General features: G+C 36.1%; 1 protein-coding gene across 7 annotated transcripts in view; it reads right to left on the minus strand.

Moving 5' to 3' along the window:
- Nucleotides 1–24,980, minus strand: part of LOC105468098 (C2 calcium dependent domain containing 6) — a 176,309-nt gene that overhangs the window by 48,177 nt on the left and 103,152 nt on the right. For 4 of the 7 annotated variants that reach the window (XM_071073183.1, XM_071073184.1, XM_071073185.1 and 1 more), the window contains exon 14: nt 6,329–6,386. The exons of 1 other annotated variant lie outside the window; for it this stretch is intronic. In XM_071073183.1, the coding sequence (XP_070929284.1) occupies nt 6,329–6,386 (58 nt within the window). Of the gene's footprint in view, nt 1–6,328; nt 6,387–23,884; nt 23,918–24,685; nt 24,822–24,980 lie in introns of those variants that run through there. 2 more of the 7 variants (XM_071073187.1, XM_011718068.3) reach the window with 2 other exon arrangements.

A 24,980-nucleotide genomic window follows, 5' to 3' on the forward strand; every position in this document is an offset into this window, starting at 1 on the left:
AATATGTGCATAAATACTAGGAGTCAGAGGGTCTTTATGAAAGTAGCTTCAAAGTAACTGGACTAGGCACACGCCTCTAATTTGCTTACAGGTAATGATAATTCTAGGAATCAATGAGAGTGTGATGTGAGCGCTACTAAACTCTTTAATGCATTGATTTCATTTTATATAACATAAATACATTTTATGTAATATAATTATATAATGTATCTAATTTATTGGGTTAATTGTATAAGACTGGTCTGCATAAGTAAATGGAAAAGTATAATGCAACGTATGACAAAAAAACATTTTACATATATATTTTGAAATCTTATTTATATAGTTTTTAAAGGCTCTGTTCAGATATAATTCTAGGAATATAGATGTTTAGAGTAACAGACAATCCAACACTCTTGAAACTACCTCTCTCATTTTAAAGATGAGAAAAATTCCAGAAAAGTTAATGAGCTGCCCAAGAGCAAGATAGTGGTGGGCAGTAAGAAAACAGGCCCTGTTTTCCCCTCCCAAGTATTTATTTTAAATTTTAGATACACCATAGATTGGACATTGCTTACAAAGACTCTTCAGAGGAAACTGGACAACTGGCTTGTTTCATATACATCTTTTATAAATTTTCAAATTACTCAGACTTTCCAAAATGTCTTTGTTGCCTCATACGTAAAAGGAAATGCACAGTGTCAACCTCACAGGGTTGGATGAAAATTAAATAATTTAATCTATGTGTAGCATATACAAAGTTTTAAAGACCAAATAAGGCAATATAATGCAATTACAAAGAAGCATTGAAATATTTATTCTTGGTATCTAGTTTACTCTTATTTTGAAAATTGGGAAAGTAATGCTTTTACAAGACAAATGATTGTCTAAGGTCACAGAACTAGTTAGTGGTAAAGCAGGGATGCGATCTACTTTATACCCTCATTAACCTTTTTAATTATTTGGTAGAATAACTTCCCCCTTACAATGAGTAGTTGGAAATAATAGAATAAGGAGCTTATTCTATCAGATTTACTCCAAAAGTCTGCCTATGGTTTGAAGAATCCAAAGGATATTAGAACAAAAGCTTTATGGGTATCTATCTTCATCTGTTCTGTGCTGCCATAAAGAATATCTGAGACTGGGTATTTTATAAGGAACAGAAATTTATTTCTACAGTTTTAGAAGCTGGATAGTCCAATATCAAGGTGCCAGCATCTGGCAATGGCCTTCTGACAGTGTTATTCCCTTGGTGGAAGGCAAGAGGACAAGAGATAAATAGGGCCAAATGCATCCTTTATAAGGAACACATGCTTGCTGATAATCCACTCCTGTGATAATGGCATTAATCCAGTCATGAGGGTGAAGATCTCTTGAACTAATCACCTCTTAAAGGTCCCACCTCCCAACACTGTTGCATTGGGCATTACATTTCCAACACATGCTTTTGAGGATCTATTCAAACCATAACATTCTACCCCTGGCCCTCCAAAACTCATGTTCTTCTTACATGCAAAATACATTCATTCCATCCCAATAGCTACAAATTCCTAACTCATTCCAGCACCAACTCAAAAGTCCATAGTCTCATCAAAATCAGATATGGGCAAAAGTCAGACACAATTTATCGTGAGATAAATTCCCTTCTAGCTGTCAGCCTGTGAAATTAAACAAGTTACCTGTTTCCAAAATACAATGGTGGGACAGGCATGAAAGAGACATTCTCATTGCAAAAGGGAGGAATAGACAAGAAGAAAGAGGTTAATGCTCATAAGTAAGTCCAAAATCCAATGGAGTGCACGTCAAATGTTAAGCCTCCAGAATAATCTTTCTTGACTCCATGTCCCACCTTCTGGGCACACTGGGGCAGCAGTTGGGTCCCTAAGGCCTCAGGCAGCTGCATTCCCACAGCTTTGCTAGGCTTAACCCAAATAGCAGCTCTAATGGGTTAGGGTCTTCTGCCAGCAGCTCCCCCAGGCTGGCGTTGCACGTGAGTAGCTCTACAGTTCTGATGTCTCTGTAAGAGCCCAAACGTCACCTTTCTGCTGGACATTGCCCTCACTGTAGCTCTCTACAAAAGCTCGACCCCTGCGACAAGTTTCTGCCTGGGGTCCCCAGGCTGTCCACAATATCCTTTGAAATCTAGGTGGAGGTAGCTCATGAACTCTGTGCACCTGCAGAATTAGCATCATATGAATGCCACCAAGACTTACCACTGTACTCTGTGGAGTGAAAACAGGAGCTGCACCCAGGTTGGCTTAAGCCACTGCTAGGGTGTCCAAGAAGGCCTTTGCTAAAATGTGGGGATAAGCCACCTGAGATGGCACAGAGAGTGAATGTTGAGGTCCCATGGGCTCCTCTCTGGAAACCTTGCCCTCAAGTTCCTAGTTTGCCTTTAAGATCCCTGAAATGCCTTCTGGGCCATTCTTCTGTTTTCTTGATGAATATCACCTGGCTCCCTACTAGTCATGCTAATTTTGTTAGCAAACAGCAACCTGGCAACACCTTTGGTTTGCTTTCCTAAACATACATTTCCATTCTTTACATTGGCTGGGCTGTGAATTTTTAAAATATTTCCTTTCTGCTTCCCTTTTAATTATAAATTTTATCTTTAAATCATTTATCTTCTCTTACATTCTACTATATGCAGTTAAAAGAAATCATGAAGCTCCTTCAATGTTTTGCTTAGAAATTTCTTTCACCAAATAGCCTTGTTCATCACTCTTAATTCTGCCTTCTATAAAGCCCTCAGGCATGGAGACAATTTAGCTAAGTTCTCTGCCACTTTATAACAGGATAACCTTTACTCCAGTTTCCAATACCTGGTTCCTCATTCCTATCTGAAACCTCATCAGAATTGCCTTTCCAGTCTGTATTTCGACCATCATTCTCATAACAACCACTTATGTAATCCCTAAGAAGTTTCAGACTTTTCATACAGCTCTCTTCCTTTTCTGAGCTCTCACCAGAATCACTGGGGATTAAATACCTTAAAATTTTCCTAGCATTTAAAGTGTTAGTTCCTGAGACTGACATCCTACATTCTAAAATAGCTTTCTGCATCCCAATGTATGTTCTTAGAACTGGCATTACTGTATGAAACAGATGTATGAATATGGCTAAACCATTAAATTCTAATCATATTAAAAATCCTTTATTTCTCTGCATTCTACTATTCAAGCTAAGCTAAAATTTCCAGTTGGGAACTTTATTCTAAAACTATACTTCTCAACCGTATTTTCCTTTGATTCTTTTACCCATAAGTCCTTAATTGGAATGTTCTCTCTATAACTCAAGAATGCTTATAATGCTTACAATGATATATGATTGCTTGATCATCTTCCTTCTATAGCAAGTGGTGTTTCAGCTATCTTATTATTTTCTCTTCATTTTAACTAGATTACTTCAGTCTGCTCTAAATGGTTATCCAGTCACTACACACTTGTGACAGTCCCAACTGCAAGAATAGTAAAACACTGTTACGCTAATTGGTAAAAAGTTGCTACCTCAAACAGAACCAGTGACAAAAACCACATGATTATCTCAATAGATGCAGAAAAGGCCTTCAATAAAATTCAACACCCTTCATGCTAAAAACTCTCAATAAACTAGGTATTGATGGACCTCAAAATAATAAGAGCTATTTATGGTAAACCCATAGCCAATATCATACTGAATGGGCAAAAGCTGGAACCATACCCTTTGAAAATGGGCACAAGACAAGGATGCCCTCTCTCACCACTCCTATTCAACATAGTATTAGAAGTTCTGGCCAGGGCAATCAGGCAAGAGAAAGAAATAAAGATATTCAAATAGGAAGAGAGGAAGTCAAATTGTTTCTGTTTACAGATGACATGATTGTATATTTAGAAAACCCCATCATCTCAGCCCACAAACTCCTTAAGCTGATAATCAACTTCAGCAATGTCTCAGTATACAAAATCAATGTGCAAAAATCACAAGCATTCCTATACACCAATAATAGACAAGCAGAGAGCCAAATCATGAGGGAACTCCCATTCACAATTGCTAGAAAGAGAATAAAATACTTAGGAATACAACTTACAAGGGATGTGAGGACCTCTTCAAGGAAAACTACAAACCACTGCTCAAGGAAATAAGAGAGGACATAACAAATGGAAAAACATTCCATGCTCATGGATAGGAAGAATCAATACCATGAAAATGGCCATACTGCCCAAAGCAATTGACAGATTCAATGCTATTCCCATCAAGCTACCATAGACTTTCTTTGCAGAATTAGAAAAAAAAATTAAATTTAATATGGAACTGAAAAAGAGCCCATATAGCCAAGAAAATCCTAAGCAAAAAGAACAAAGCTAGAGGCATCATGCTACCTACTTCAAACTATACTACAAGGCTACAGTGACCAAAACAGCATGGTACTGGTACCAAAACAGATATATAGACCAATGGAACAGAATAGAGACCTCAGAAATAATACCACACATCTACAACCATCTGATATTCAACAAACCTGACAAAAACAAGCAACGGGGAAAGGATTCCCTAGTTAATAAATTGTGCTGGGAAAACTGGCTAGCCATATGCAGAAAACAGAAAGTGGATCCTTTCCTTACACCTTATACAAAAATTAACTCAAGAGGGATTAAAGACTTAAATGTAAGACCTAAAACCATAAAAACCCTAGAAGAAAACCTAGGCAGTACCATTCAGGACATAGTCACTTCATGACTAAAACACCAAAAGCAATTGCAATGAAAGCCAAAATTGACAAATAGGATCTAATTAAACTAAAGAACTTCTGCACAGCAAAAGAAACTATCATCAGAGTGAACAGGCAACCTACAGAATGGGAGAAAATTTTTGCAATCTATCCATCTGACAAGGTCTAATATCCAGAATCTACAAGGAACTTAAATTTACAAGAAAAAAACAACCCCATCAAAAAGTGGGCGAAGGATATGAACAGACACTTCTCAAAAGAAGACATTTATGCAGCCAACAAACATGAAAAAAAGCTCATCATCACTGATGATTAGAGAAATGCAAGTCAAAACCACAATGAGATACCATCTCATGCTAGTTAGAATGGCAATCATTAAAAAGTCAGGAGACAACAGATGCTGGTGAGGCTGTGGAGAAATAGGAATGCTTTTACACTGTTGGTGGGAGTGTAAACTAGTTCAACCATTGTGGAAGACAGTGTGGCAATTCCTCAAGGATCTAGCACCAGAAATACCATTTGACCCAGCAATCCCATTACCGGGTATATACCCAAAGGATTATAAATCATTCTACTATAAAAACACATGCACATGGCATGTTTATTGCAGCACTATTTATAATAGCAAAGACTTGGAACTAAGCCAAATGCCCATCAATGATAGACTGGATAAAGAAAATGTGGTACATATATACCATGGAATACTATGCAGTCATGAAAAAGAATGGGTTCATGTCCTTTGTAGGGACATGGATGAAGCTGGAAACCATCATCCTCAGCAAACTAACACAGGAACGGAAAACCAAACACTGCATGTTCTCATCATAACTGGGAGTTGAACAAGGAGAACAAATGGACACAGGGAGGGGAACATCACACACCAGGGCCTGTCGATGGGTGGGGGCCAAGGGGTGAGAGAGAATTAGGACAAATACCTCATGCATGCAGGGCTTAAACCCTAGATGACAGGTCAATGGGTGCAGCAAACCACCATGGCAAATGCATACCTATGTAACAAACCTGCATGTTCTGCACATGTATCCCAGAACTTAAACAAACAAAAAAAGTTGCTACCGCAAGATATTCAAGTGTCACCTTACATATATTGTCCTGACTACCTTGATTCCCTTAGGAATCTTCCATTTCCCTCAACTCTAACATGGCACAGCAGTGGGTCTCCAGAACTCATCCAACAGAACTGTGTAATCTGGTTTGCCAGGCTTATGCTATATTGGTTGTTAAATATTTTTATTATGATGCTGGGTGATACATTAAATGTGTCTTCATAAGGTCACTGAACAACTTCTTGAATTAGAGAAAACTTCTGACTAGAAAGATTCATGGTGCAGACAAAAAGTTTGGAAACACAGATAAATAAATGTAATAATTGGTTTACTAATATCATAAAACTGGTAAAATATCTAGGTTTCCAGATTTTAAGGCCACCTGTATTTTGCTTTCCTTGATTTTCTGCTGACACTGTAATTCCACAGGTTTTCATGCCAATAATCAAAAGTCATCATAGTGTAATTTACCTTTTGAAAGAAGGTCTTGATGGTAATTATTTTATATGAATTCATATTCCCAATTTTACTGAAGTTTACAAAAATTACAATAATTTATATATAAATAACATCTTACCTACAATATGAGGGTCCATTACATATTCACTCATTTTTTGAGGTGGAAAATATGGATCCTGAAATTAAAACAGAAGAGAAAGTGAATAGAAATAATTAAATATCGATATAGTTTTTAAACTTAGTATTATTGTTGGTTATAAATGATAAAATGAGATTGAATGTTCTAACTTTGCTTTCTCTTATATAAGGAGTAGAATTTATTTACAATTTAACCTGTGCAACTGGGAGATAGTGAGATATATGCATGGATGAAATGTATTAGCAGGTTGTCAAGTTAGGAAACGTCAAGCATTAAAAGAAAACACATAATTACTTCACATGTCATGAACCTCTTATTCCCTGAGCCCCAGGAAACAAAAATAGTAATTGAAAGAATATATGAAAACAAAAAGATTAATATCAAAGGAAAAATTTATCAAAAAAGAAGATGTAAGTGACATCATAGAAAATGATGGAATAGGATGTCCAAAAATCAGTCCCTCCACGGATATAAATATAAACTGTCAATGACTGACAGATCAATGATCTCAGAACTCCAGAATATAATCCAAAACTTGTAGCTAACAGGGCACTGCTTAATAAAAAAAAAAGGGGGTGGATGAATTCTGGTGTTTGTGGAAAGCTCTGTCAGTTCACTGGCTGATCACTTAGATGATGGATCAGATCACAGACCCACCACAAACAAAGAATACAGTCTTTGCAAAAAATAGTTTACATAAGTCATTAAAAAGGTAATTGTAGCCCTCAATGATCAACAATAGCAACCCCTGGGGAAGGGGGATATTTTCAGAGTTACCACATTATAACATTTAAAATGCCCAATTTTCACCAAAAAATTAAAAGACATAGAAAAACAGAAAATATGTCCCATTCACAGGAAATCAAAACCAAATAAAACAGAAATCTTTCCTGTGGAAGCCAGGACTTTGGACTTACTAGACAAAGATTTTAAAACAACTTTCCTAAATATGCTTAAAGAGCTGACGAAGTACAAAAGGAAGCTAAGCAAACAATGTATGCAAAAAATGAGACTGTCAATGAAGAATAAATTAAAAAATATAAATTCTATAGTAGAAAGTGTAATAACAGAAATGTAAGATTTATTCAAGGGCTTCAATGGCAGATTAAAGCAGACAGGACACAGAATTTGTGAACTTGAATATAGGACATTTGAAATTATCCAGAATGAGGAGCAGAAAGAAAAATGAATGAAGAAAAGTGAACAGAGCCTAAATGACCTACAGGACAATCATTAAGTGTGCCAATACACACATTATGAGAGTCACAGAAAATGAGAAAGAAAGAATATTTGAGGAATTTACAGCCAAACACTTCCCAAATTTGATAAATGTCATAAATCAATACATCAAAGAAGCTCAAAGAACTCCAATGAGGATAAACTCAAAGTGCATCACAGCAGACATGTTATATAATAAAACTGCCAAAAGATAAAGAGTGAATTTGCAGCAACAGAGAAGTGACTTATATAAAAAGTTATCCTCAATAAGATTACCTGCCAATTTTTATCAATTTTTATCAGAAACTGTTTAAGAAGGCAGTGGAATGACAAAGTGCTGAAAACAAACAAACAAACAAAAAAAAGAGCTGTCAACCAAGAATCATATAACTAGTAAAAAATAAGAAGAAATTAAGTTAATCCCTAAGATTAAAAAAATTTAGGGAGTTTGCCCTGGCGTAGACTGCCCTAAAAGAATTGCCAAGGAAGTTTTTCAGGATAAAGGAAAGGACCCTAGACAGTACTTTGAACACATATGAACAGATAAAGAACTCTGGAAATGGAGGTAAGTGGGGAAAAACCGTAGTTTTTTTTTTTTTTTTTAAATACAAAGTTAAGTTATCAGCTTAAATAGCCTGTTAAAACTATAATTTATGTAAGCTTCATGGTAACTATGAAAAGCAAAATCCATAGGAGATTAAAAAAGGATAAAAAGTAAGTACTCAAAGCATATATTATAAAAAAATCATCCAATAATAAAGGGAGACAGGAATAAAGAAACAAAGGATCTACGAAACAACCACAAAACAATGAACAAAATGGCAGTAGTAAGTTCTTACCTATAAATAATTGCTTTGAATGTAAATGGATTAAATTCTACATTTAAACCACATAGAATGACTTGAATCGTTTAAAAACACAAGACCCAATTATATGTTACCCGAGACCCACTTCACCTTTAAGAACACACATAGACTGAAAGTGAAAGGATGTAAAAAGATATTCCATGCAAATGGAAAAAAGAGCAGGAGTAACTATAGTTATGCCAAAGAAACCAGACCTTAAGTCACAAACTGTGAAAGAGACAAAGGAGGTCATTATATAATTATAAAAGGGTCAATTCATCAGAGAATATAACAATTGTAAATATATATGCACCCAAAATTAGAATAAATATAAAGCAAATATTTATAGATCTGAAGAAAGAGGCAGACTACAATACAACAATAGTAGAGGACTTCAGGCTGGTCTGAGTGTAATGGTGCTTACAACTTAATTGATCACAACCAGTTACAGATTCCTTTGTTTCTTCTCCACTCCAGCTGCTTCACTTGACTAGCTTTAAAAAAAAAGAAAAAAAAAATAGTAGAGGACTTCAGTAATATCCCACTTTCAACACTGGACAGATAATTCAGACAGAAAATTAAGAAGGAAACATTAAGCTTGAACTACACTTTAGACCAAATGGAACTAAAAGGCATGTACAGAACATTCCACCCAAGAGCAGCAGCATATACATTCTTTCCCAGAACACATAGAACATTCTCCAGGATAGATCATATGTCAAGCCATAAAACAAGCCTTAACTAATATATAAGATTGAAATCATATCAACTATGTTTTCTGATGACAATTGCATGAAACCAGAGATGAATTACGAGAGAAATTTTGGAAAATTTACCAATATGTGGAAATTAAACATGTCCCTGAACAATTAATGGATCAAAGAAGAAACTAAAATAGGAAGTTATAAAAATATCCTGACACAAATGAAAATAGACACACAACACACCAGAAATTATAGTATGCAGCAAAAGCAGTTCTTTGAGGAAACTTTATAGCAAAAAATGTCTACATCAAAAAAGAAGAAAAATCTCAAGCAACCTAATGTTACATCTAAAGCAACTATTAATAGAAAAAGAACAAACCAAGTCCACAGTTAGTAGAAGAAATAATAAAGATCAGAGCAGAAACAAGTAAAATTGAGACTAGAAGAAAGTAGAAAAGATCAATGAAACTAAGCATTGGTTTATTGAAAAAAATCAAACTGGCAAACCTCTAACTACATTAAGAAAAAAAAGAGTAGACTCCAAATCAGAAATGAAAGAGGAGACGTTACAACTGATATCACAGAACCACAAAGGATTATAAGTCTACTGTGAACAATTAGATATCAATAAATTGGATAACCTAGAAGAAATGGATATATTCCCAGAAACATGCAACCTATCAAAACTGAGTCATGAACTAACAGAAAACCTGAACAGACCAATGATGAGTAAGGATATTGAAAGAGTAATAAAAACTCTCCTGTGAAAGAAATGCCAAGACTTGATGGCTTCACTGCTAAATTCTACCAAACATTTCAAGAACTTCTCAATGCTTCCAAAAAATTAAAAAGGAGAAAACACCTTCAAACTCAGTTTGCAAGGACAGTGCTACTCTGATACTTAAGCCAGACAAGGGCACTGCAAAAAGATAAAGTTATGTCAACATCCCTGATAATATAGGTGTAAAAATCCTCAACAAAATATTAGCAAACTGAATTTAACAGTACATTAAAAGGATCATTCATGGTGAATAAGTGGGATTTATCTCTGGGATGCAAGGATGGTTCAACATAGGTAAGTCAATAAATGTATACACATTAACAGAATTAAGGACAAAACCATATGGTCATCTCAATAGATGCAGAAAAAGCATTTGACAAAATTCAACACACTTTCATGACAGACTCACAGCTAACATTATACTCAACAGTGAAATTAAAAGCTTTTCCTCTAAGATCAGGCACAAGACAAGGATGTCTACTCTTCCCACTTCTCTCCAATGTACTATACTACAAGTCCTAGCTAGAGTGATTAGGTAAGGGGAAGATAAACAAATCCAAATTGGAAAGGAATAAGTTAAACTGTTTTCAGACATGATCTTATATTTTAAGAAATTCCTAAGAATGTCACAAAAAACTGTTCTAATAAGTAAATTCAGTAAAGGTGCAAGAAATAAAATAACATACAAAAATTAGTTGCATTCCTATACACTAACAAGGAACTCTCTAAAAAAAAATGAAGAAAACAATTCTATTTACAATATCTACAAAAATGTTTAGAAATTAATTTAACCAAGAATGTAAAGGATCTGTATGCCAAAAACTATAAAACATTGATGAACAAAATTGAAGAAGACTCAAATGGAAAGATATCTGTGTTCATGAATTCAAAGAACTAATATTGCTTAAATGTACATACTACCCAAAGCAATCTACAGATTCAAGGCATTGCAATCAAAATTCCAATGACATTTTTCACAGAAATAGAAAAAAACACACCTAAAATTCATATGGAAGCATAAGTGACCCCAAATAGCCAAAACAATCTTGAGCAAATAAAACTAGAGGCTACCAGATTTCAATATCTACTGCAAAGCCATAGTAATCAAAACAGCATGGTACTGGCATAAAAACAGACCAAAAAAACACAATGGATACAATAGAGCACCCAGAAGTAAATTCATGCATTTACAGTCAATTGATATTCAACAAAGGTACCAAGAACATACAATGGGGAAAGGGCAGTCCCTTCAATAAATGGTGATGGGAAAACTGGGTATCCACATGTGGAAGAATGAAACTGGACCCTTATCTTACTCCATATACAAAAATTAATTCAAAATGGACTAAAGACTTAAATGTAAGACCAGAAATTCTAAAACTACACTGGTATGGGCAATAATTTTTTGGATATAACCCCAAAAGTACAGGCAATGAACTAAAATAGACAAACGGGATTACATCAAACTAAAAAGCTTCTGTACAGCAAAAGAAACAATCAACAGAGCAGAGGCAATCTACAAAATGGAAAACAAATTATTATTAAACCTTACGTATGATAAAGGTATCCAAAATACATGAGGAACTCAATAACAAGAAAACAACTCAAGTTTAAAATGGACTTAAAATAGACATTTCTTGGCTGGGCACGGTGACTCACGCCTGTAATCCCAGCTCTTTGGGAGGCCGAGGTGGGTGGATCACAAGGTCAAGAGTTCAAGACCAACCTGGCCAAGATGGTGAAACCCATCTCTACTAAAACTACAAAAAAAATAGCCTGTGGTGGGCGGTTGTAATCCCAGCTGCTCGGGAGGCTGAGGCAGGAGAATCACTTGAACCCAGGCAGCAAGTGAGTCAAGATCATGCCACAACATTCCAGTCTGGGTGACAGAACGAGACTTCATCTCAAAAAAAAAAAAAAAAAAAAAAAAAGACATTTCTCAGAGAAGACATACAAATGTCCAACAGGTATATGAAAAGGTACTCAACCACACTAATCATCAGGGAAATGCAAATTAAAACCATAATGAGATACCACCTCACACCAGTTAGAATGGCTATTATTATTAAAAAGATTAGATAACAAATGTTGCCAAGGATATAGAGCAAGGAAATCTTGCTACACTACTGGTGGGAATATAAATTAGCACAGCCATTCTGAAAAAAAACCATAGAGGTTCCTCAAAAAACTAAAAGTAGAGCTACCATATGATCCAACAATCCCACTACTGGGTATATACCACAAGGAAATAAAATGTTGAAGGAATATGCACTCCATGTTTATTTCAGCATTATTCACAATAGCCAAGATATGGAATCAATCTAAGCGTCCATCAATGGGTGAACAAATAAAGAAAATATGGTATATATACCCAATACTATTCAACCTTTAAAAAGGAGGAAATTCTGCCATTTGCAACAATATGGAAAAATCTGGAGAAAAGTATGTTAAGTGAAATAAGCCAAGAATAGAAAAACAAAATTGCATGATCTCATTTATAAGTGGAAATATATAAATGGTGAACAGATAGATGCAAAGAGTAGAATGTTGGTTGTTACCAGGGGCTGGAGGGTAGGGGAATTGAGGAGGTATTGGTCAAAGTATACAAAATTTCAGAAAGGTAGGAAAAATAAGTTTGAGAGATCTACTGTACAACATGGGGATTATAACCAATAGCAATGTATTGTATACTAGAAAATTCCTAAGAGTAGAGTTTAAGTGTTCTCACCACAAAAAAAAAAATCATATGTGAGGTAATAGCATATGTTACTTAGCTTGATTTAGCCATTCCACACTGTATACTCTTTTTTTTTTTTTTTTTTTTTTTTTTGAGATGGAGTCTCACTCTGTCTCCCAGGCTGGAGTACAATGGCATGATCTCAGCTCACTGCAACCTCTGCCTCCCAGGTTCAAGTGATTCTCCTGCCTCAGCCTCCTGAGTAGCTGGGACTACAGGTGTGTGTCACCATGCCCAGCTAATTTTTTGTATTTTTAGTAGAGACAGAGTTTCACTGTCTTAGCTGGGATGGTCTCGATCTCCTGACCTCATGATCTGCCTGCCTCAGCCTCCCAAAGTGCTGGGATTACAGGCGTGAGCCATCGCACCCAGCTGTGTATATATTTCAAAGCATCATGTTGTACACCATAAATGTATACAATAGTCAAGTTAAAAATTTTTTTTTAAAGGAATGAAGTATTTATACCGGCTACAACATGATGAACCTTAAAAATACTATGCTAAGTAAAAGAAGTCAGACACAAAGGTCACATATTGTATAATTTATTTAACACGAAATATTCAGAATAAGTAAATCCATAGAGACACATGCAAAATGGTAATTCCAATGGCTTGGGGGATGAGGGAATGGATAACAACTGTTTAATGGGTAGAGGGTTTTCTTTTGGGGTGATAAAAATATTTGGGAATTAGTTAGAAGTGGTATTTGCAAAACACTGTGAATATATTAAATGCCACTAAATTTTACACTTTCATTAGTTAATTTTATGTTATGTGAATTTTACCTCAAAAAGTTGGAGGAAGGGCGGGAGGAAGGGTGGGAGGAAGGGCAGGCAGAATTTTCATTTCTAGTAATGGAAGAATAGCTTGTAATAGACCTACTCTCTCAAGGACCGCAACTATGAACTCTTGGAAAATATAAAAACAACTATTTGGCACTTCCAAGCTTATTCTTAAGACACAGAAAGTTGAAAATACCACAGCTCCCACCCTAACAGTAAAATATTGGGCAATTTACAAAATTGCAACACCTTTGAATCCATCAGAGAGCTGTCTTTACAGTGCAACCAATTAACTTGAAATCTAAGAAAGTACAAGCACTTCCAAGGATAGATGGGATATATGCACTGACTCATCCAACTAGAGTACAGGAAGAAGACAGGCTCACCAAACGTGCAACTAAGAAGAATTCAAGGCCAGGCGCAGTGGCTCAAACTGTAATCCCAGCACTTTGGGAGGCTGAGGCGGGCAGACTGCCTGAGGTCAGGAGTTTGAGACCAACCTGGCCAATACAGTGAAACCCCATCTTTACTAAAAATACAAAAATTAGCTGGGCATGGTGGTGGGCTGTAACTCCAGCTACTTACTCGGGAGGCTGAGGCTGGAGAATGGCTTGAACCAGGGAGGCGGAGGTTGCAGTGAGCCGAGATCACACCATTGCACTCCAGCCTGAGTGACAGCCAGACTCAAAGAAAAAAAAAAACAAAAAATCAGATAAATTTTGTAAAGAATTGTTAAAGGCTGAGGGTAGGCTAATTTAGAATATGAAAACCCCTGTAGCCGCAAACACAAGAGTATTTTGTGCTGCCTCACAGACCTTCTCCACAGCCTTCCACTGGTTGTTAGGATAAATATTGGAAACCAGGTAGGATGCCAAGGAAAGTCTCCATCAGAGTGCAGACAGAGGAGCAGAGCACCTACTTGCCACAGGAAGAATGGGAAACCCCACCTGCGTCATTCTCTAGGAAGCTAAAGCTGAAGTTGATAGTGGAAACGCTTTTGTACCCAATGCATACATGAAGACCTACCCCTGGGGAAAAGGCAGGAAACCATTCTGCTTCCAGATCATTACATGTCTCATATAATAAGAGAGGCAGAAATATTGCTCATTTCTTAGACACTAAAAGACAGAGCTTACCTAAGACAGAGGCACAACCAGGACAAAAGAGAACCTGTGCCTCCCAGTACCAGGCTTTAAAACCCAATAATAAGCAATAGCAGTCCTGTACTGAGGAAGAGATGAGAGTGTAGAAAGAAAAGCTCTCTGAGGTTGAGATGCACAGAGAAAGCCAGAAGCTGGAGGAAGAACAGGAACATTTAAAAAATCTCTCCAGCAAATTAGACCCCACTCTAAGCACAAGATAATGCTAGAGGAATATAAAATTAGTGGTGCACTACAGAGAACAATAACAGAGCCCAAACCCAGCTCAACTCCTTACTAAACTGACTTAATTCCCCACATGAGGAAAGAAAAGGCATATCCATTTCCTACTATGAATGCTTTTTACCTTAATCTGTAGTATTCTATATAGGATGTCTGGCTATCAACAAAAATATTATAAGATGCAAGAAAGCAAGAAAAGGAAATCCACTATTAAGAGATAAAGCATTAAAAACAAAAAACAATCTCACATATATGGCAACTGTTGGAATTACCAACAGGCATTTAAAAATAGTTAAGATTAATATATTAAAGGCTTTAATGAAAATGGTGGATGACTAGATGAACAGAAGGTGAATTTTAGAAGAAAATAGAGATACAGAGTGACAAATGAAATAACAGAAATAGACACAGTAACTGACATGAAGAATGTCTTTGATGGGCTCAAGAGGCGGACGCAGGCAAGGAAATAATCAGTGAACTTGAAGATGTATCAGTAGAAATTACCCAAACTAAAAAACAAAGTGGAAAAAAGTAAACAAACAAACAAACAAACAAACAAAAAAACACCACAGAATAGAGCACCCAATAACTAATAACTGTGGGACAATATCAAACAACTAAGAGGTATATAATTGGAATCCCGGAAAAGAAAGGAGAGAACAAGGCAAAATATATGTTTGATGGATTAATGGCTGAGAGTTTTCTAAGAAAATAATGAAGGACACCAAACCGTAGATTCAAGAAGTTCAGAGAACCTTAAGCAGAAAACATATCCTGCATACACACCCATCAAACACACACACACATGCACACACACCTAGATATATGTTATTTAAATTGTGGAAAACCAAACATAAATAGAAAAAAACCTTGAAGACAGCCAGAAACAAAAAACACATTACATATAAAGGAAACAAGAACTGCAGCAGACTTCTTGTTTAAAACTATGCAAGCCAGGCAATATGGCAGTGACATCTTTAAACAAAACAAAAATATCTCAACACGGAATTCTATGTAAGAGAAAATATCCTTTAAAAATGAAGGAGAAATAAAGTGCTTTTCAGACAAACAAAACCTAGGAGACCCACACTACATGAAATGAACCTCTTTTAACCAGAATAAATATCCTGCATAAAAGAAGTTCTTCAGCCAGAGTAAATGTGATTATAGCCAGAAATTATATATATGAAAAGAACTTAATATCTCCAAAATGATTAATGTGAAGATAAATATAAAGACATTATTGTTATTTTTAGTTACTCTATAAGTTAACTGAGAGTCTAAAGCAAAAAGATAACTTAGTCCCCAAAGGAGACACGTATTATAATTTTTAGTATATGTAAAAGCAAATGTTATGACAATAACACAAAAAATTGAGGGAGGAATTGGGAGTATACTGTTATAAGGTTCTTATGCTATTGTTAGAAGGTAAAGGGTGATTGATTAAATATGTATATTTGTAAAACCTAGACCAATCTCAGGAACTTCAAGATGACTGACTAGAGACTTCTAGTACATTCACATCCTTCAAAAAGTGGAACCAAACCAGTGAGTAGATAATCACGCTTTGACTAGATCATCTAAGACAGAACACTGGAATTCAACAGAGAAGTTACAGGAAACACCTAAAGCAAGGAAGGAGAGGGAAGCAACGCAGCCAGCTCAGCCAGGATTGGCTGGGACCTGGAAAGGTTCCCCAATGTGTGGAAAGGGGAAGTGAGAGATCCCCACTCCCACCATGGAGTCCTGCAATCCTAGTCAAGGAAGAGCCCTTTGACCCTCACAGGCCCTGAGACTAACAGGAGGAGCTGCCTGGAGAATGCACAACGGCATTGCCCCATAGAGGGAGCTCACACTGGGTCCCACACATCCTAAGCTGCTATGGCAAGGTGCTATTTTGAGAGCCCAGCCCCTACTAGACTGCCCTGAGGCCCAACAGCCCATACATCTTCACATCCCTGGAGTCCCATTGACATCTCTCATCCACAGCCAACACTGTGGCTTGCTGCTGCTACTAGGGCCAAAGCATGAGCCACTGGCAGTGATCCCACTGCTCTTAGCAGCACAGCCACCACACCTTTTTACATGCACCAAGAACAGACTCCTGCAGCTTCTATGGCTGCAGGCTGTTGCTGCTGAGACCGATACACCTGTGGCTGTTGCCACTAAAAGCCACCCCACCCTCCCAAGCAGCAGGGCTGCAGCACAAGGATCTAGAAAAGCAAGAACAACCTGAAATTAGTAGAATAAAACAAACAATAAAGATCAGAGAAAAAAATAAATGAAATTGAGGCTTTAAAAATACAGAAAGTCTACAAAACAAAAAGTTGGCTTTTTGAAAGGACAAACAAAGGCAACAAACCTTTAGTGAGACTAAGAAAAAGAGAAGACCTAAATAAATAAAACTAGAAATGAAAGCGAAGCCATAACAATTGAGACCTCAGAAATACAAAGAATCATTAGACACTGTTATGAACAACTATACACCAACAAATTGAAAAACCTAGAAGAAATGGATAACTTCTTGGACACATACAATCTACCAAGATTGAAACATGAAAAAAATGGAAAACCTCAATACACCAACAGTAAGTAACAAGATTGAAGCTGTAATAAGTCTCCCAACAAAGGAAAGTCCAGGAATTGATGGCTTCACTGCTGAATTCCAAACATTTCAAGAAAAACTAGTAATAATTCTACTCAAACTCTTCAAAAATATTGAAGAGCGGAGAATACTTCCAAACTCATTCTATGTGACTAGCATTATCCTGATATCAAAATGAGACAAGAACACAATGAAAAAAGAAAACTACAGGCCAATATCACTGATGAACATAGATAAAAAAGTTCTCAGCAAGATACTAGCGAACTGAATTCGACAACACTTTAAAAAGATCATTCATCATGATCAAATGGGATTCATCCTAGGGATACAAGGATGATTCAACATATACAAATCAATAAATGTGATACATGACATTAACGGAACCAAGAATAAAAATCATATGATTTCAATAGATGCTATAAAAGCATTCAATAAAATCTACCATCCTATTATGATAAAAATCCCTGACAAACTAGATATAGAAAGAACATACCTCAAAATAATAGAGGCATATATGACAAACCCACAGCTAGCATCATTCTGATGGCAGAAAAATTGAAAGCCTTTCCTCTAAGATCTGAAACAAGACAGGATGCTCACTTTTATGACTTTTCTTCAACATAACACTGTAAGTCCTGGCCAGAGCAATTAGGTAAGAGGAAGAAATAAAGGGCACTCAAATTGGAAAGGAAGAAGTCAAATTTGCCTTGTTTGCAAACATGATCTTATATGTAGAAAAGCATAAAAACTCCACCAAAAAACTGTTAGAACTGATAAATTCAGTAAAGTTGCAGGATATAAAATCAACATACAAAAATCAGTAGCATTTATTTATGTCAACAGCAAAACATCTGAAAAATAAATCAAGGAAGTAATCCCACTTACAATAGCTACAAAGAATATAAAATACCTTCAATTAATCAACGAAGTGAAAGATCTGTACAAGGAAAACTATAAAACATGGATGAAAGAAATTGAAGAGGACACAAAAAAATGGAAAAATATTCCATGCTCACGGATTGGAAGAATGTTTTTAAAATGACAATTCTACCCAAAGCAACTTATAGATTCAATGCAATTCCTATAAAAATGACATTCTCCACAGAAATAAAAAAAACAAACCTAACATTTATACGGAACCACAAAAGATCCCAACTAGCCAAAGCAACCCTGAGACAAAAGGACAAAGTGGGAGGCATTATATTACCTGATTTTAAAAATCATACAAAACTAGAGTAACCAAATCCGCTTGGTGTTGGCATAAAAACAAACAGACCATTGGAACAGAATAGACAACCCAGGTACAAAATCATGCATTTATAGTCAACTCATTTCAACAGAGGTATCAAGAACACACAATGGGCCGGGCGCGGTGGCTCAAGCCTGTAATCCCAGCACTTTGGGAGGCCGAGGCGGGCGGATCACAAGGTCAGGAAATCGAGACCACAGTGAAACCCCGTCTCTACTAAAAAAAAAATACAAAAAATTAGCCGGGCGCGGTGGCGGGCGCCTGTAGTCCCAGCTACTCAGGAGGCTGAGGCAGGAGAATGGCGGGAACCCGGGAGGCGGAGCTTGCAGTGAGCCGAGATCGCGCCACTGCACTCCAGCCTGGGCGACAGAGCGAGACTCCGTCTCAAAAAAAAAAAAAAAAAAAAAAAAAAAAAAAAAAAAAAAAAAAAAAGAACACACAATGGAAAAAGGACATCTTTTTAGTAAATTGTGCTGGAAAAACCAGATAACTATATGCAGAGTAATGAAATTAGACATTAGTCTCTCACCATATACAAAAATCCAATCAAAATAAAGACTAAAATCCAAGACCTAAAACTATGACACTACTAGAAGAAAACATTAAGGAAACACCCCAAGACATTGGTCTAGGCAAAGATTTTTTGTGCAAGACCTCAAAAGCACAGGCAACTAAAGCATAACTAGACAAATAAATTCCATAAAGCTAAAAACCTTCTGCACAGCAAAGGAAACAATGAAGTGAAGAGACAGCTCAAGAATAGAATATCTGCAAACTATTCATTTGACAAAGGATTAATAACCAGAATATATAAGGAGTTCAAACAACTCAATAGCAGATGAACAAATCATCAAATTTAAAAATGGACAAATGACCTGAATAAACAAGCAAAAAAAGAAGACATACAAATGGTCAATCAGTATGTGAAAAAATGCTCAATATCACTAATCAGAGAAATGCAAATCAAAACCACAATGAGACATCATCTCACCTCCGTTAAAATGGCTTTTATAAAAAAGACAGCGACAGCCAATAGCAGATGCCAGAGAGGATGTGGATAAAGGCCAACCCTCATACACTGTTGGTGGTAATGTAAATTAGTACAGCTACTATGGCAAGCTGCATGGAGGTTTCTCAAAAAACCAAAAACAGAACTACTATATGATCCAGCAACTCTACTATTGGGCATATATCCCGAAGAAATCAATATATCAAAGAGCTATTTGCACTCCCATGTTTATTATAGCACTAATCACAATAGCCAAAATATGGAATCAAGCTAAGTGCCCATTAGTGGATGGATAAAGAAGATATAGTATACATCTGACAAAGGTCTAATACCCAGAATCTACAAGGAACTTAAGTTTACAAGAAAAAAACACCCCATCAAAAAATAGGCAAAGAATATGAACAAAAGAAGATATTTATGTGGTCAAAAAACATGAAAAAAAGTTGAACATCATTGATCATTAGAGAAATGCAAATCAAAACCACAATGAGATAGATACCATCTCATGCCAGTCAGAATGGCAATTATTAAAAAGTCAAGAAACAATAGATGCTAATAAGGCTGTGAAGAAATAGGAACACTTTTACACTGTTGGTGAGAATGTAAATTAGTTCAACCATCGTGGAACACAGTGCAGCGATTCCTCAAAGATCTAGAACCAGAAACATGATTTGACCTAGCAGTCCCATTACTGGGTATATACCCAAAGGAATATATGTCATTCTACCATAAAGACACATGCACATGTATGTTTATTGCAGCACTATTTACAATAGCAAAGACATGAAACCAACCAAAATGCCCATCAATGATAGACTGGATAAATTAAATGTGGTACATATACACCATAGAATACCATGCAGCCATAAAAAGGAATGTGATCATGTCCTTTGCAGGGACATGGATGAAGCTGGAAGCCATCATCCTCAGCAAACTAACACAAGAAGAGAAAACCAAACACCGCATGTTCTCACTTGTAAGTGGGAGTTGAACAATGAGAACACATGGACACAGGGAGGAGAACAACACACACCAGGGCCTGTTGAGGGGTGGGGGCTGAGGAGAGGGAACATAGATGACAGGTTACTAGGTGCAGCAAATCGCCATGGCACACGTGGATACCTATGTAACAAACCTGCAAGTTCTGCACATGTATCCTGGAACTTAAAGTAAAATTTTAAAAAAGAAAATGTGGTATTTATACCCAGTGGAATACTTTTCAGTCATAAGAATGAAATCCCGTAATTTGCAGCAACATGGATGGAACTGGAGGTTATTACATTAAGTGAAATAAGCCAAGCATAGAAAGACAAATATTGCATATTCTCACTTATATGTGGGAACTAAAAAAGTGGGTTTCCTGAAGACAGACTAACGGTTACTAGAGATGCAAGAGTGGCAAGGAAGATTAAGAAAGGTTGATTAATGGGTACAAATACAAAGTTTAATAGAAGAAATAAGACATTATTTGATAGATCAGTAGGATGACTATAGTTTACAGTAACTTGTTGTATATTTCAAAATAGCTTGAATCTGTCTCCCAGGTTCAAGCAATTCTTCTTCCTCAACCTCTTGAGTAGCTGGGATTACAGGCATGTGCCACCACTCCCGGCTAATTGTTGTATCTTTTTTAGCAGAGGTGGGGGTTTTGCCATATTGGCCAGGCTTGTCTCGAACTCCCAACCTCAAGCAATCTGCCCACCTCGGCCTCCCAAAGTGCTGGGATTACAGCATGAGCCACCGCGCCTGGCCCACTTTTTCTTCTTTATTTTTTTAATTTTAGTTTTTAAATTGATACATAATACATATACGTATTTTGGGGTGCAATCATGATAATTAGTACCTTCATATAATTATCATGATTCAAGCCTCTCTTGCAGTGAGCCAAGATTGTGCCACTGCACTCCAGCCTGGGTGACAAAGTGAGACTCTGTCTCAAAAAACAACAACAACAAAAAAAGTGGACTTCAAAAGGTGCTATCAGAGGTAAAAAGATATTTTATTATAATAAAAAGACAGATTAATCACAAGATACAATAACCATCAATGTATATGTGCCTAATAAAACAGCTTCAAAAAATCAAAAGAGAAAAAACAAAACAAAAGAGCTTCAAAATGTATTAAGTAAAATCTGAGCGCTAAAGAGAGAAATAGACAAATCCACAATCATAACTGGAAATTTTAACAGCATTCTTTCAGTAATTTATGAAATAACCAGACACAAAAATCAATAAGACTATAAAAGATCTGAAGGACTCTATCAACTACCTTGATCTAATACATATTTAGAGAACACTACAAAGACAGCAGAATGCACGTTCTTTCAAGTGCACGTGCAACATTCAGCAGGATAGACTGCAAATAAGTCTCAGTAATGGTTTAAAAACTAAAATCTTAAAAAGTATGTTCTTTAACCATAAAGAAATTAAAGTAGATATCAGTAACAGTAAGATATCCAGAAAGTCCCAAATATTTGGAAAGTAAACAATATACTTCAAAATAATCAACTGGTCAAAGAAGAAATTACAAAGTAAGTTAGAAAATATGTCAAAGCTATAACGAAAATACAAGATATAAAAATGTGAGGGATTCATTCAAAGTCATGCTTAGATTAAGGAAATTTATAGCCTTTTTATCTGTCTTATTTAAAAATAATGGTTTAAAATTGATTTTTCAAGCTTAAGAATTTAGAAAAAGAAGAGTAAATTAAATAAAAAGGAGGTAGAAGGAAGAAAATAAAAAGCAGAAATCAATGCAACAGAAAATAGGAAACAACAGTGAAGATTAACAAAGCCAAATGTTGTTTCACTGAACAGATTAATAAAATGGATATACTCCTAATAAGACCAATCAAGAAAAAAAGAGAGATAACACAAGTTACCAATATCAAAAATAGAAGAGGTTATAACACTACAGATCCTACAAACTTTTAATGATTAATTCAAGCAATAACTCAGGTGAAATTATCCAGCACAAGTTCCTGGAAATAAGCAACTTATCAAAATTGATACAAGAAATAGAAAATCTGAACTGCCCTATATTGATTAAAGAAATGGAATTCATAATTTAAAAAATCAATTCATAAAGAAAGCTGCATCAAACATATAAAGCGTATAGGAAAAAACCTAACAAAATATGGATAAAACCTATATAGAGAAAATTATAAAAAATAGTTGAACATTAAAGAAGGCCTAAATAAATAAATATACATTATGTCTTAGTAGGTGTATATGTATGATATCTCATCTTTTTTAAAAAAGGTTCTCTAATTTTATTACATTGTAGTTAGAAAATTCTTTAATATTTAATACCTTAAAATATTTATTGAGACTAGCTTTTTGACCTGGCAGGTGGTCCATTTTTGTAATTTGCCATGGGTGCTGACCTATATCCTTTAATTACACCTTCTTTACTGGTTGGAAGCAGTTTTCATTGTATATCTGCCATGCCATTTATTAATTATGCTAAAATGTTTATGTCTTACTAATTTTTTTTTGCCTGTTAGCTCTAGTTAACATAAATAGTAATTTGAAAAAGAATCAGATTAAATTATCTCATTTTCATTGTGAACTTGTCAACTTTGTAATGCTGTTATTTTTAGCTGTATTTTGAAACTGTTAATATGTTAATAGTTGCCTAATGGTTCATAGCGGTTGTATGTATTTGGTAAATTGTTTTTGTTTTAAATAATTATATAGTAACCTCTATTCTCCAAATAACTGTTATCATTTTAAAAACAAATATTAATCTTTAATCAATAGGAATACACCAGCATTCTTTTGGCTAGTATTTGTCCAGTTCACTTTTTCTTTTCAATTTCATCCTTTCTGTGCCCTTAGGTTTTAGATGTGTCTCTGGTAAATAGCATATGAAATCTGAAAATATTTTAACTAAAATGTTAAGTTCATTTATAGTTTTATTGTGATAATTCACACATTTGGATTTATGTCTACCATTTTATTTTGTTATTCCCGTTAAAATGCTTTTTCTCTAGGCTCATTCCTGAATTCTATGAGAATGAATGAGTTTTTAAACGGCGTTTTCTCTCTTTCTAATTTTAGAAGACAATATGCCTTTTCTGATTAATAATTTTCCTTAAATTTTAACATGTATTCTTGATATTTTTCCTTATGAATGGTCATTTAGATGAGTGCTAAATTGTAGATTTTAGTTATTTTCTCTTAACACTTACTATTTCTTTGTCCTCTGTCCTCTGTTGCTGCTTTTCACAGTTTCATTTACTTGGGAGGCAGACCCTGAGATGGAAATGTATGTATAAAACATTTATTAGATAGCACTATGGAGATCAACATCTGTGGAAGGGAGGAAAAAGAAACAGGATTGGACAGAAGGAGAAGTGGAGCTGCAATGTAGACCCAGTGATGGCCTCAGGAGACTCTGCAGGGAGTGCTGGAGCTGAGATGGCTCTTAAGAGTTCTCTCAATTTGAGGCAACGAGATTGAGCTTTTTAGCACTGGATTGATCAGTCATTGGATGTTGGCTGTTCCTGTAAGAAGGCATGACCTTGGGAAAAGCAGTTTTATTTAGCTGAAACAGTTCCTAAACAGGGCTGAAAGGTGAGCGCCTTCTTCCAGCAGCATACCAGCAGCTTGAGAGTAAGTCCTACAATCCTGAAGAAGGACCTGGATGGCAAATCCTGACATTTATAAAGCCTATCCCTTGTGCTACTGAAATTCACTTCCTTCATAGGGGTTCTGGAAGCAGATCCTCCAGGATTCCAGTGGACCTCTCTTCCTAGGAGAAATCCAGATTAGTGGGAAAAACTGTCTCTCACCACTGCAGCTGGCCTCAGAGTCACAACTGAGTCACAATCTTCTTCCTCTCCACTATCCATTCTAGATTCCTCTAACCTTCTACTAGCACCTCTCCTGATTGGGTGACTAACTCAATCACCATGACTCATTCCCTGAGGGGTCTGAGCCCCTGGTCACTGCCCTTCTCAAGCTGAGGTAGCTGTCTTGCCCAGTTATGATCAAAATTGGGCAAGGAATTCCCAAGGAGGCACCAAAGTGGATCTGCTACATGCCCCACATATTCCTCCATACTCCCACATTTTGTACCAGCAGTCCTACCTCTTCTAGGTGATCAGGGTCAATCACTCCTGACAAGATGGTAACTCCTCTTCTTGCTTGCTGGTGCCTTGGCACAAGAAATAGAATTACCATAGTGGTGGTCATAGTTTATAGTTAAATGGAACTCTTCTTGTGAACCCTGATGAAAATATCCCCCATTTGGGAACCCACAGAGCCAAGAATTGTGGCACAAGGAGTACAAATTCCCCAAGTGGTAAGGTTGCCA

This window comes from Macaca nemestrina, chromosome 11 (assembly GCF_043159975.1).
Source record: "Macaca nemestrina isolate mMacNem1 chromosome 11, mMacNem.hap1, whole genome shotgun sequence".
NCBI lineage: Eukaryota > Metazoa > Chordata > Mammalia > Primates > Cercopithecidae > Macaca > Macaca nemestrina.